Raw genomic sequence first — 12,872 nt, 5'->3', positions numbered from 1 at the left:
AGATTCTACTTTACACCTTCTAGATAGGTAAAATCCTGTGCTATTTTTGATATTTGCAACGATATATATTTACAATAGATATCTTATCTGCTTTGACTGCCCTTTTACTGGTTCATTCTCATGACAGAACTTCTGGTGAACAATTGCAAGAATATAAAGGCCATAATAGTAAGGTTAGCATGCAAATTCTTACTTCTCATTTCTTACACTTGATAATTTATTTAATCAAGAAATGCAATCCTCTTTGGAAATGATGGTTATTTACCAAACATGTTTACATAAAAGTTTTGTACATTTATTTTTATGCGCATTGAAAAGCTACTCTCCATTTATTCTCACGCTTATAATGGTTTAAAGATCTTCCTATGTTTTAAATATGCATCCATAATGAGCTTTTGAGGTACCCTAAATTGAATCCATAATGAGCTTTGTAAGTTAATAAGTTATTGATTTTTTATTACTGATGACATCTTATCATTTCGATTGTGTGCTCTTATATCAGTCCTACAAACTAGATTGCTGCCTTACCAACACTGATGCACATGTAACTAGTGGATCTGAGGATGGCTTCATTTACTTCTGGGGATCTGGTAGATGCATCTGTGGGGTCAAGTTTCCGTGCTCAAGTTTCCGTGCTCATTCCTCAGTGGTAAATTTATCTGTACTCCCCCATTCCATCTCTTTTTCCCCATTTCCTGTGAAATGCCTTTCGCTTATATGATGGTGCTCAGTGGTCATGGTATATCCTGTACTCATACCACTAACATTTTCAAAAGGGTTTTTCCTTCCTTAGATTTTGAACTCTTCTATTGAAAGTAGTTGGATAAGCTTATTGAAATAATTTGGGACCAAAACGTGTTCTTTGCACACATCAATGTGGCTGTAATGCTTAACATGTTGAAGTAGATTCACAAGCTCTTGGAGTCCTAGATTACACATATCAATCTATTTATCAAAAAAAGATTACACATATCAATCTAAAATATCTTAATAGCCCAATAGTATAGCACATAATTAAAATTAAAATTTTGGTTGGTAGAGACACAAATTTTGTGACAACGTGCAGATCTTTTGTTAATATCCTCAGGTGTTTTTCCCTTTCCCATTCCTATTCCCATTCCCCCTCTCCTTGTGGCCAAAATTTACTTATCCAAAAATAAATAAATAAACCTCAGTTAGTTTACTATAAATTGACAAGACATCTATAATTTGTAGTAATCACTAGTTTCCAAAGTCATGAATTTTCACATTTAGCTATTTTCTTGTCTTCTAGTCATGTTGGTAATTGGCTTAAATTCCACTAAAACTTTATTTACTAGTATCAATCTTTTTCTTCTGCTAAACAATTAAAAGATTACTGGATTAGGCTTATAAGCATATGGGTTTCATTTTGCAGGTCACAAGTGTGAGTTACCACCCAAAGGACAACTGCATGATAACTGCCTCTGTTGATGGCACCATTCGTGTTTGGAAGACATGAGAACAAAATCAATAAACCTTCCTCAGCTTGTGCCAGCAATTTGGATTTGACAACTTCCACCTGTAAAATTTTTACAGAAACCCCTTCCATATTAGAGAGATTTCTTGAAATTCCATTCCAAGCTCCCAACATGCTGCAATTCTCTGGCTACAAGTTATTAATTAATGAGAATTTTAATTCTCCTGCCTTAATTGTTAAGAACACTGCCATAATTCTTTTGGAGTTCACAACTACTAGTGCATTTTATATCCATTGATGTATTAAGGGGTGACAGTTTTTTGCCTCTCCCAACTCCAAAAGAACCAGTTCTGAACAACTCTTGCTGAAATTGAGTTTGGAGTTTGGACAAATACAAATCTGGGTTTGAAATTTCAAAAAATCCAGTCATTATACCCGTATGGGCCGTATGTATGTTGAGATAATTTTGATTACAAATGTATTAATGTAAAGATTGTTTAAATTTTGTTATATTGGCAAAGACATACGTATTGGGAGTTTTGATTAATCAAATGCGTTTTATACGTTATGTATATTAATGTGTCATACTTAAATGACTTGTTGGATGATAGAAATTTTGTAATTAAAAAAATGTATAGTAAAGAAGCCTACGTCGAGAGTCAGATTTTGTTAAACCAAGTTACAAGTTGTCCAAAATTAATCAATGTCAGTTTTGGTTTTGGTTTTGCTTATTTGATGTTGTTGCCATCCTTCTCTTTCAGTATACAAATTACAACAAATCATGTCAAGTCTCAACAACCATGAAAAAGTGTTTAATATATATATATATATATAACATTATGTCTTAACTTATTTTTTTAGGTTAAGGAGCATCAATTTGTTGATATTGGGTGATTTTGGTTTAGATTTTTGATTTTGTGCTTTTTGAAAAAGTTGTGGTTTCAAAAAGTGCGATATGAAACTAAGCTTTTTTTTTTTTTTTTTAAGTAAAGCATTTGGTAAACAAGTTTATTTGGAGGGTGAGGACATTCAAGAGAGTTCTTGAGAGAGAGAGAGAGAGAGAGAGGTATGTTCGACGAGGTGCTAGGCTTGGCAAGTCCAACAAGGAGTTTGGTCAATAGCAACATTGATTTTCTAACGGTAATATGTGTTTAGTTACTGGGTTTTTTGTGCTTTTGGTCTTCAAATAGAGGGATAAAATTGGGTTTTTCAAGAAAAAATTGTAGGCAATTTAGGAAAATGGTGTATCCAACTGTAATTTTTATGTTTGAATTAAAGCACGTTTTGCAATTGCAACTTAAAGGCAGCCAACGAAAACGCAAAAAAACACGGTTTGGGGAGAAGAGATTAAATTCTATAAGGATGTGGTATAAAACCTATGTTTTACATCATCCAATAAGTGATTGTCATATCAGCATTTTACTTAAAATTTATTAAAATTCAATACATCCTACTACACCTAATAATATCTCAATAGATTCCCAATTTGGTTGGATTTATATATGGGTATTAGAATTGATTGAGTGTGATTGTGTTTATTCTTAAATATGTGATAAGATGATATGGTATGTTGGGATTGGAGGGGTAAAACATGAGTTTTACACCACGTCCTTATAGAATTTAATCTCTTGGGGAGAAAACGTGCTTTTAAATTTTTTACCAAACACACTTTTTCACTTTTTGGGTAGATAAACGCACATTTTAGACCCAAAACATCAAAACAAACGAGCACATTACTCCATTTTGTAGTCAGTAAAGTGCTTGTTTGGCTAAAGCTTATGCTCAACTATTTTAGCTTTTAATTTTTATGTACAGCTTTTTAAAACCTCATTTTTTTTCTTATATTTTTCTCACTTTTTTAGAGCACAAGTATATTTTAGCACACTTTCTACGCACTACAAAATGTTATATAAGTTGTTTCCAAACATATATTAAAAACAGGATTTGTGGCAGCAATCAATTCATAAGTTTTGCTTTCCTTTTTGGCTAAGAAGTACTCTTGCTAGTCGTGTTTTGTGTTTGCACATTGCCTCTTTTTATTCAAGGCAACATTACCAAGAAAAATTAACCTGTCTAATATCAAAAATGAATTCTATCAAGTTATAGGGGCAAAAATGGTCCACTACCACTATTTAGCAAAAAAATTAGCAATCTACCAATGTTTTGAAAATATGTAGGGATTTACCACCTTTGTGAAACTCGAGTTTATCGTGAAACTTGAGTTTCAAAAACTTGAGTTCTTTGAAAAAATATACTTCAAATTTTCCGGAAAATTTTTCCATGGTACTCAAGTTACATGAACTCAAGTACCACAAAAAACTCGATTTCACCAAACTCGACTATCCAAAAAGTGGTAGATTCCTACATATTTCCAAAACAGTGATAGGTTGCAACATAGTTTGCAAAAAAATGCTATTTGACTATTTTTGCCCAAATTATAATTTCTTTTTCTTTTCTAAATTTTGTAAGTAGGGTCTTCTCAAAAAAAAATTGTAAGTAGCTTCTCCAAAAAAGAAAATTGTGAGTAGGATCTTTTAATTTCAGGAAAATTCTTAGGTAGTACTGGAGTATAGTGAAATGGTGCTCCCTCCTCTCACATTCATAGTAGACCCCACCATGAATATAATGAGCAGACCACACTGTGAATGTGAGAGAAGGAAGCATCATTCCCCGTGCTCCGAAAGTATTTAAGAATTACTCTTAATTTCGATTAAGTGGACTTACATGGCTGCTTCTCATTTATTGAGGGTGAGCTTAGGCGGAGTGTGTGTGTGTATATATATATATATATACAGCCACTTCTTACCCACAAGAAGTGGCTGTAGTTTAGTGGTAAGAATTCCACGTTGTGGCCGTGGAGACCTGGGCTCGAATCCCAGCAGCCACACAATTGGTCATAAATTTTTTAAAATCCTTGCATCTTACAATAAAGACCTTCACTAGTGCCACAAGGTCACAATTCTTTTTTGATCCTTACAATAAGTGTATGACCCTTCACTTCAGGGTCAAATTTCTTTTACCCTTTTAGTTTTTCACTATACATACATATATATATATATATGTGTGTGTGTGTGTGTGTGGTCCTGTATTGACAGGGATCAAACATGCCATCCCTATTTGCCAAAATGTTCGTCGGTCCGACAATTTTTTTTTGTTTTTAATAAAAAAATTTGACAATAAGACCTTTCACTAGTTCGAACCTGACAAGAATTTATATATATGTTAACGTTAGCCATATACAATGAGACCATGTGTTCACACACAGCCACAGTGATGAAAAATGCCGTACTTGAGAAATATTAATTAGTAAAAGTCTTTTCCAGTTAAAACATAGTAACATGCGGCCTTGACATGGTTTCCCACGCATTCTTCTTTTTAGCTAGGTCACTCTTGTGAAGCAAAGTACAAAAGATACCAAACCAGTACATGACATCATGTGATCATTTTGTGATGAAATTAATGTATCTCATTTTTTTTTTAATTTCCTTAATTATATATATTATAGAGTTGTCTTTGAACAATCCACATTTTTTTAGGTTAAAAATAAAATTAAGGGGTTTTGCCAATTTTACACAAAGCCGCATGCCAACACATATCAACTACAACTCCAACTCATTGTAGTAGACTAGTTTTACCAATTCTCCTATGCCCAATGTAATCTCTCATTCGCTTGTGTTTCGAATTTAGTGAGAGAGGGTATGACTAGTGTGAGGTTTTTTTTTTTTTTTCCTTCTTATTCTTTTTGGCTAATCAAATAAAATTTTATTCAAACAAATAAAGCAGGAGAGCCCAGGGTCATTACCAGCTGACACCTGTGATGGAATTTTTTTCGAGTCTATTTATTTATATTTAAATTTGTTACAATAAGTTTTTAGGCCTAGGCCACACCAGTGCATGCCTGTGAGGAAAATTATATCATATATGGTCTGACAATAAAAGTTATTGATTTTTATTTTTATTTTTTTTAGCTATAGTTATTGATTTGGTGCTAATAACTGAGAAAATATTAATTATCGTAACAGACCAGTAGCTATAATTGCTTTCGTACCTAAGTTTAATTTGTGATAAAGAGGCGTGACAATTCAAATTCATGAGTTTTTCTTTTCCAGAATGATAATGCAAGCACGCAAATGATGTGAAGATTTGATAGATGCCACCTTAAAACATTGATTATGTCATTCTAGATTGAATGTGATATTTTTGTCATAATTAATTTGCTTATGAAATTTATATAGTTTATATATCCCTCATATTAAAATTAAAGTAAGAAAATAAAATATTTCGTGAATAATAAAAGAGCGGAAGTATGGAGAAGTGTATAGTTTGGCAGAAAAATTTGTCACGATGAAGCATGTAAGGAGGTTGACAAATTTCGCATATATCGAACCCCAAAAGAATGAGTTGTTTTGTAACTTTGGAGCAATGGCGGTTCTAGGATTTCTTTGAGAATGGTCATTAAGAAACTTAAATTTTAAAAAATTTAATATTAAAAAAAAAAACTTGAATATACGAGTTATTGACCAAAAAATAAATTCACACAAATACATTACATTTTAGTATTTCCTTCTACAAGTTTTTATATTTTGACATTATTATGAGTTTTCATTATCAATTGTCAATGTGGATAGGTGTAACCATTTTATTTTGTAAAGTTTGTATAATATTTTGTATTTTTTATGTAATTGTCGTTATCAATTTGTCATTGTCTTTATAAAAATATTTTAAACTAAATGACAAAACTTAATCCACGTGCATTAATGTATTAATTATTAACCCAAAGAGTCACACAAATGCTCCTACACCCCCTAAACTTTTAACTACTGACCAAAAAAACCCCTCAATTTTTATATTGGCCAATTTACTCCTTAAACTATTCAAAATGGCCAAATCAATACTTCAGTTAGTCTCTCTCACATTAAAACACTAACGGAATAAGCACATGGGACTCACGTGACTTTTAAAAACAAACTTAATCATCCTGATGTGCATGAAATATATACAATAAAGTACTCACATATCTACATATTTGGCCTTACTTCTATGTTATTTTGTGACTGATTATATAATATCTTTGTGTTGTAGATAACAAGGGTTTTACATGCAAAGTGGGGCTAGGCCAATTGAATCAAGCTAATTTACATCCAGCCAGGCATGAATATTAAATTTAAGTCCAATTGGAGTAAGGAATCAAAGGAAATTTGCACCAAATCCAAGTCCAATTCGGATTAGGATTCTAGCCTGCACATCAGTTAGTATTTTTGGTATAACTTTCGGCTCAGATGTCCAATCGAGATGATTCAAGTTGGGCTGGAAAGTTAACTTAAAGGGCTACAACTTTGTAGTTTACCAGGAGCCCGAATTATGAAGTTAAATGGGCCAAAATAGTCGGTTAAGTGAAGCCTAAAAATCTGGGATTTTCTCCAAACGGGAATTCAACTTGTAATAGGATTCCTTGACCTATTTAAAGGCTTTTTAGGGCAAAATTCGGGGACGGAGGTTAGTACTAGGGCTGTGATGCAAAACAGAAAATTGGAGCAAGAGGCAGTGCCGCATGTGGCTTCTCTGTAGCTTTTCTCCATGATAGCATTGTGACTATTCCTTTCTCTATTTTATTTGTCTAGTTTAATGTTTAGTATTTTATTCTTTTGTTTTATTTCAATTACCATGAGTAGCTAAATTTATAATTAGGGTTGAGGATGAAACCTTGTTAAGGATTATTAGTAATATTTATGTGATTTGATTTTTCCCACAATAGTTGTTCTTTAATGATTTAAATTGTTCTTGCTTCATATCAATTGACTAAGATGGGATTCTAGATATGAGTTCAATCATGTTTTTCTTATGATTTAGGACTTGTCTTAATTAATTGAATGCTTGGATTATTAATTCTTGATTATAAAATTGGATATCGCTTGTGATTTGTCTGTCAATGGATACAAGTTATGATTTGATTTTTAGAATTGGATATATCTTGTGATTTGTTTGGCTACAGATACAATTGATGATTTGGTTTTATACTTAAGAAGCGAAGAAGAACAAGCTTTTGATTTTTAAAATAAGGATTTTAATGAGGATATTTTCCATGATAGCAAGATTGATTTCTAGATTATCATGTAGTGAGGTGGGAAAAATTAATGATCATAAATATATGCTAGTATGACTTACAAGGTGGATTCCAAAACCTTAATTCCTTTCCCTTAATTATTTACATCTTTTTATTGCTTTATATCTTTTGCTTAGTTTAACTATTTGCTTAATTTTATTATTTGCTTAGTTTATTTAATTTCAAAACAACCAATTTTTATTAAACTAGATTAGGATTAATTTGGTTAAGGTTTAATTAATTTTCCTACGTTCATTCAAGTCCCTGTGGGTTCGACCTCGTTCTTGTCAAACTATACTTCGGTACGGTTCGTACACTTGCGAGTATTTTAAAATTTCACAACACATCCAAAAGTCCAAAACCCAGCAAAAAGAGGAAGGAAGAGAAACAGGTCCAATGGTGAAAGAGCTCAGCGGTGAGTTCAGAGCCACTGTGAGCTTTCCCCTGTTGTCTCACCGCCCTTGTCCCGAATGTGCCTTGGTGGTTCCGCCGCACCGTTCTATCTTGGTATGTCTTTTTTTTTTTTCTTTTTTTCTTTTTTCGTTCCCTGAGTTTAAATTCACAATGAACCTTTTTTTTAAATCTCCATGTACGAATTTCTATAATAGAAATTATTGGTTTGGTTTAATTTTTGGGTTGGGTCTCTGTGAGCTTGGTTTGGTGTTGTACCACCTAGTATGTTTGTTTTTCTCCTCTTACATATTGCTATTTAAATCCACAAAGAACTTGTTTTCTATCTGAGAATTTCTATAGTAAGAATTATTTGTTTGTTTTAATTTTTGGGTTGGGTCTCTGTGAAATTCTTGTTTTTTTTTTTAATTATTTTTTTTTATCTCCATGTGTCGTTCACTGGGTGTTTGATTAAATGCTCAAGAGACATATAGCTACTGCTCTGATGGTTTAAACAATGAAGCCTGAAATTGGTTGCACACCTTATGAAGATACAAATTGCAAATAATTAACCAGGGTAAAATATCTGGGATCATTCATGTGTTTCACTTATTTATTTGTTGCCTGAGAGACCCTTGATCATTTATGATATTTTTTCAGTATTTCACTTCTCTATCTTGACCAAGACCTATTTAGAATAGCATTTGTGGATTTACACAAGTAAATCTTATTGTGTTGGGTAGTATCATATGGTTTATGATGGAGAGTATATGCCACGTTTAAAGTCCTGGTGCCAGGATCTTGCTCTTTGATAACAAAAGGCCAGTATGACTATGTCACTATGTCTTGTCTGTTTTTCAGATGATGAAGGTGTTGAAATTATGAGATTTTTATTAAATATTTGGCAAATTTTGGAACTAGATTCACACATTTGATTTGTTGGGAATAAGGTTTTTGTCACAATGAGTACGATTATTGCTTTCATATTGAAGGATTCCTGAAGTAACTCGGTATTAATATCCCAACCATTTTTATCGTTAGGGCTTTGTCCTTGATGATATTGGCTCCATTCTTGAGGGTGGAAAAGTTATAACAACCAAATGATATTGTCCTTGAACTTCACTTAGTTGTTTATCTTCCTTTTTTCTTTTCTTTTTTGGTGATCTCTTTGCGGCTTTGCATAAGCAAAAGTTTTTCCTCAAGATCCCTCCCCCAGTACTTGCGTTTTGCAGTTTCTCTTAAATAGAAAAGTAGATAAGATCTTCCCTGCTTATAATTTGGGTTTTTGGGGAGATTTGTCTCTAAATCTTTCAGCTGAGTCTTATTCATTTGGAATTTCAACTATTTGGCCCTTCACAAAGGAAATTGAATCTCTCTATTCGTTATACAATCTTAATTGCATTACCTAAGAAGTTGATTATGACACCCTTTAATAAATTTTAAGCGTATGTGTTTTGTGTGTGGCAGGGCATAGGTTGTGGGATGGCCACCAATTTGTTCCAAGTAAACACTTTCACGCTCCTTTATGTGATAAAATTGCAGGCTGTGAGAAAATTGTAGAGAATGCTATTAACCTTCCCTGAAGTACTCTTGGCTGCAAGTAGAGCTGCCACTGCTGCCAAATTGTAATCTTACCTATTAGTTTTGGCTCCAAGATTTAATTATGTATGTAAAGCTAGCTCAGATAATCACAAGTAATCTATTCTAGTTAATAATGAGAAGGCTTACTATTAAACTTTTTTTTTTATACATAGGATTATATATTATAAATTAATTTCCAATAGATGGGCCTTAGTATTTGATATTTTTTCATAGGTCTAACTCCTATGACATTTGGTAGTATATAATTGTAGTAGAATGTAATAGAAAAAATTATTGGTTTATGTAACCTGGGGTTCTTATGATTTTAAAAACTGTTTGTTGCAGGGAACGCAACTGTCTCAGGTGATCAGATTGAAGGCTAAAGAATGTTATGTATGTAATTACTTTAAGAGGCATGACATTGAAGTCGCACCAACGAGAAAAAAGTGTAATTACTAGACTATTGGACACTAATGGAAGGCTGAAGAGTGAAGCTGCAATGCATAAGAGAATTCCTAAGTGGCTTTGGTGATTATTAGTGGTTTCTTAAATCAATAGTAGGATTGTGATAGCCTTTTGTATGGGGTCCAAAGTGTTAACGTTGAAAGTCATCTTTATTTGCAGTGACTAAATATGTAGGCATACTAAAAAAAAGGATGTGTAATGTAATGTATCTATATGTGAAAATTAGATGTAATGTAATATAAAAATGTTCACAACTATGTAATGTTCAACTTATGAAATTAATGGCAGTATATTTTCTAAAGTTTAGTAATTATATGTTGTCATGCTCAGATTTGTATTTTCCTTTAAAAAAGAGCTTTTGGAAATTTTTGGAGCCAAATAGCCTTAGATTTTATAGTTCATATAAATATAAATAATTGGTGTGATCAAATATTGTTCTGCATCATTTACATTAAACACTATTGAGTATTGATGCTATTACAAAAATGTATATTGCAACCTTTGCTCCCTCTTCATGCCCACAAATGCCCTTTTAATCTTCTCTTCACGCATGATTGAACATGTTGATATTGTTATTGATATTCAATAGAATCAATACCATGTCATTTGAGCATGGAGCATCCCTTAATCGATGCCCTTAGACATCCCTTAATAGAACCCAAAAATAACAATAAAGGTTTAAAAATAAATAATTACCCTAGAATCAATTCTTTAGAAATAACAACCAGAAGAAAGTATCATCTTAATTGCAAAGGCATCTCAATCTTCATCCATCACAAAATATTAGATAGAAAAATAAAAATGTATATACCGTAAAGCTTTACTCTTAGCTTCTTACAATCAAATAAAGTTCAATGGAAATCAATCAGTATTCTTATGCAATAACTCTAAGGATCTCAATCAGTATTCTTAAAAGGATCTCAATATGCCATATCAAATGAGTGTTTACAAATAGTAATTGTTTGCCAAAAAATAATACTCAATGAATCAACAATTACACTTTTCTAGCAATATTGAAAAACAAAAGTTTACTGGTTCCATCAGTATTTTTAAAAGGCCATGTATCACTAAACAAAATATTAAACTAAAAAATTATTTATCTTCTTGCTGCCACTAGGCCTAAGCCTTTCCCTTATTCTTCTTGCTTCCACTAGTGTTGTCCTTTGTACGACTTTGACTTGATTGTTGATTACCTACATTTAATTGCTGAGTACCTTGTAAAAAGCCAAAAAGGCTGGAAAAGTTCAACAAAGTAGTACTTGAAATTTACCGATAATTTTTTACTCCATTTAGCTCTAGACGTAGATGATTGTCCTGATTGCCCTTTCTTTTTCTTTTTATAAGCCTTCTTGTTGGGGTTATCAGGAGCTTTACAAGTTCTTTGATTATGGCCCCATTGGAAACAATTCCCACATTTCATGGCAATTCCTTTCTTGCTCACCCTAAATGCATTAATAGGTTCTCCTGCCTCCCTCTTTCTTACCTTCTTACGTTTGCCTACTTTCTTTGTAATTTTTGAGGGCTTGATTGGGTCATAGGGTGTTTTTGGCCACTATTCATGGCTCGGAAGTGGGTTTACCATCCATTGGTAACAACTTAGGAATGTCTCCTTAGTGTAAGCAATGTCTACATAAGTCTCAAGTTGCTCTCCATACTCAATTATTGCAGCAACAGCATGAAAACATGGGATTCCACTCAATCCCCATCTCCCACAACCACAAGTCCTCTCATTCAAGTCCACCACATATCTTCCACCATAAATATACTTCACCTCATATTTGGACTCTCCATTCCAACGAGAAATGCAATGTCCAACCTCGCTTTTTATCCTTTCAAGCTTCTTATAGATTCTTGGACAAACCCTCCCTTCATACCTTCTCATATGATCTCTTTTGGTTTGCAACCTTTGCATCAACATCACTCTTATGATCTCCATTGTCAACACTGGTTTATCCCTAGCCTCCAAAATCCAAGCATTGAAAGACTCTGCTATATTGTTTACTAGAGTGTCACTTTTGCTTCTTGGCTTAAAAGCATGTCTGCTCCATGTTCTCACATCTAGCTTCACAAGCCACTTATATGCCTTCACATCTAGCTTCTTCAACTCATCCATGTGGAAGTCAAAAGAATTCTTTGTTGCTGCCCTAGTAGCATTCCACATTGCATCTTTGAGTACCTTCCCAGGAAAATCCTTCTTGAAATTTGCATGTAAATGTAAATGCCTAACACAAAATCTATGCTCTGCATTAGGCATCAAATCCTTAAAGGTCTCTACTAATCCTTGCCATAAAAAATACATAAATATACATTAGTAATTCATATCCAGGTTATAGATCATGATATTTTTAAAAAATAAATAAATAATTCACATGCACATTAATTGTTTCTTACCTTCTGTCGATCTGAGATAAAGACCTATCCATTCTCATCCACATGTCCGATGTCATCCAACAGACATTGTAGAAACCAGGTCCAAGAGCTTTTATTCTCAATTTCAACGATAGCATAAGCGATTGGGAAGTTATTATTATTCTCATCCTTCCCAACAGCAACCAGCAACTGACCCCCTATTGTCCCCTTCAAATGACAACCATCTATCCCAATAAGTGGCCTACAACCTACTAAGAATCCCTTTTTGCAAGCATCAAGAAAAACATACATTCTCTCAAACACATCATTTGCAGTTTGTATCTTCACTGTGCTACCCACATTCCACTTCCTAATAGCAGCTGCATAGTCGCAAAGTCTCTCATATTGCTTCTCCTCAACACCATGTATCATCTTAAAGGTCATTCTCTTAGCCTTATAACATTGATCCAAAGTCACATCAACTTCATGGTCCCTAAACACTGCACCCTTCAATGCATTTGCTGTCCAAGTATGATCATCTCTAAA

The 12,872-nt window shown here is 33.1% G+C and overlaps 1 protein-coding gene, 1 long non-coding RNA gene and 1 other non-coding gene across 3 annotated transcripts; 2 read left to right on the top strand and 1 right to left on the bottom strand.

Annotated features, from left to right (window-relative positions):
* Positions 1 to 4,253: 4,253 nt before the first annotated feature.
* TRNAH-GUG (transfer RNA histidin (anticodon GUG)) lies at positions 4,254 to 4,325 on the top strand. The gene has a single exon. It is a non-coding gene; the product is annotated as a tRNA-His (tRNA).
* A 3,625-nt stretch (positions 4,326 to 7,950) lies between these two features.
* LOC136068245 (uncharacterized) lies at positions 7,951 to 10,278 on the top strand. Its single transcript, XR_010629638.1, has 2 exons — positions 7,951 to 8,048; positions 9,858 to 10,278. It is a non-coding gene; the product is annotated as an uncharacterized LOC136068245 (long non-coding RNA).
* A 1,251-nt stretch (positions 10,279 to 11,529) lies between these two features.
* LOC112027519 (uncharacterized) lies at positions 11,530 to 12,231 on the bottom strand. The gene has a single exon (XM_024060181.1). It carries the CDS (start codon positions 12,229 to 12,231, stop codon positions 11,530 to 11,532), a length of 702 nt encoding a protein of 233 aa, XP_023915949.1.
* Between the last annotated feature and the right edge of the window lie 641 nt (positions 12,232 to 12,872).

Source organism: Quercus suber, unplaced genomic scaffold (assembly GCF_002906115.3).
Source record: "Quercus suber isolate HL8 unplaced genomic scaffold, Cork oak 2.0 scaffold_106, whole genome shotgun sequence".
NCBI lineage: Eukaryota > Viridiplantae > Streptophyta > Magnoliopsida > Fagales > Fagaceae > Quercus > Quercus suber.
The sequence above is the reverse complement of the archived record's forward strand: the minus strand, read 5'-3'. Positions and strand labels throughout refer to the sequence as shown.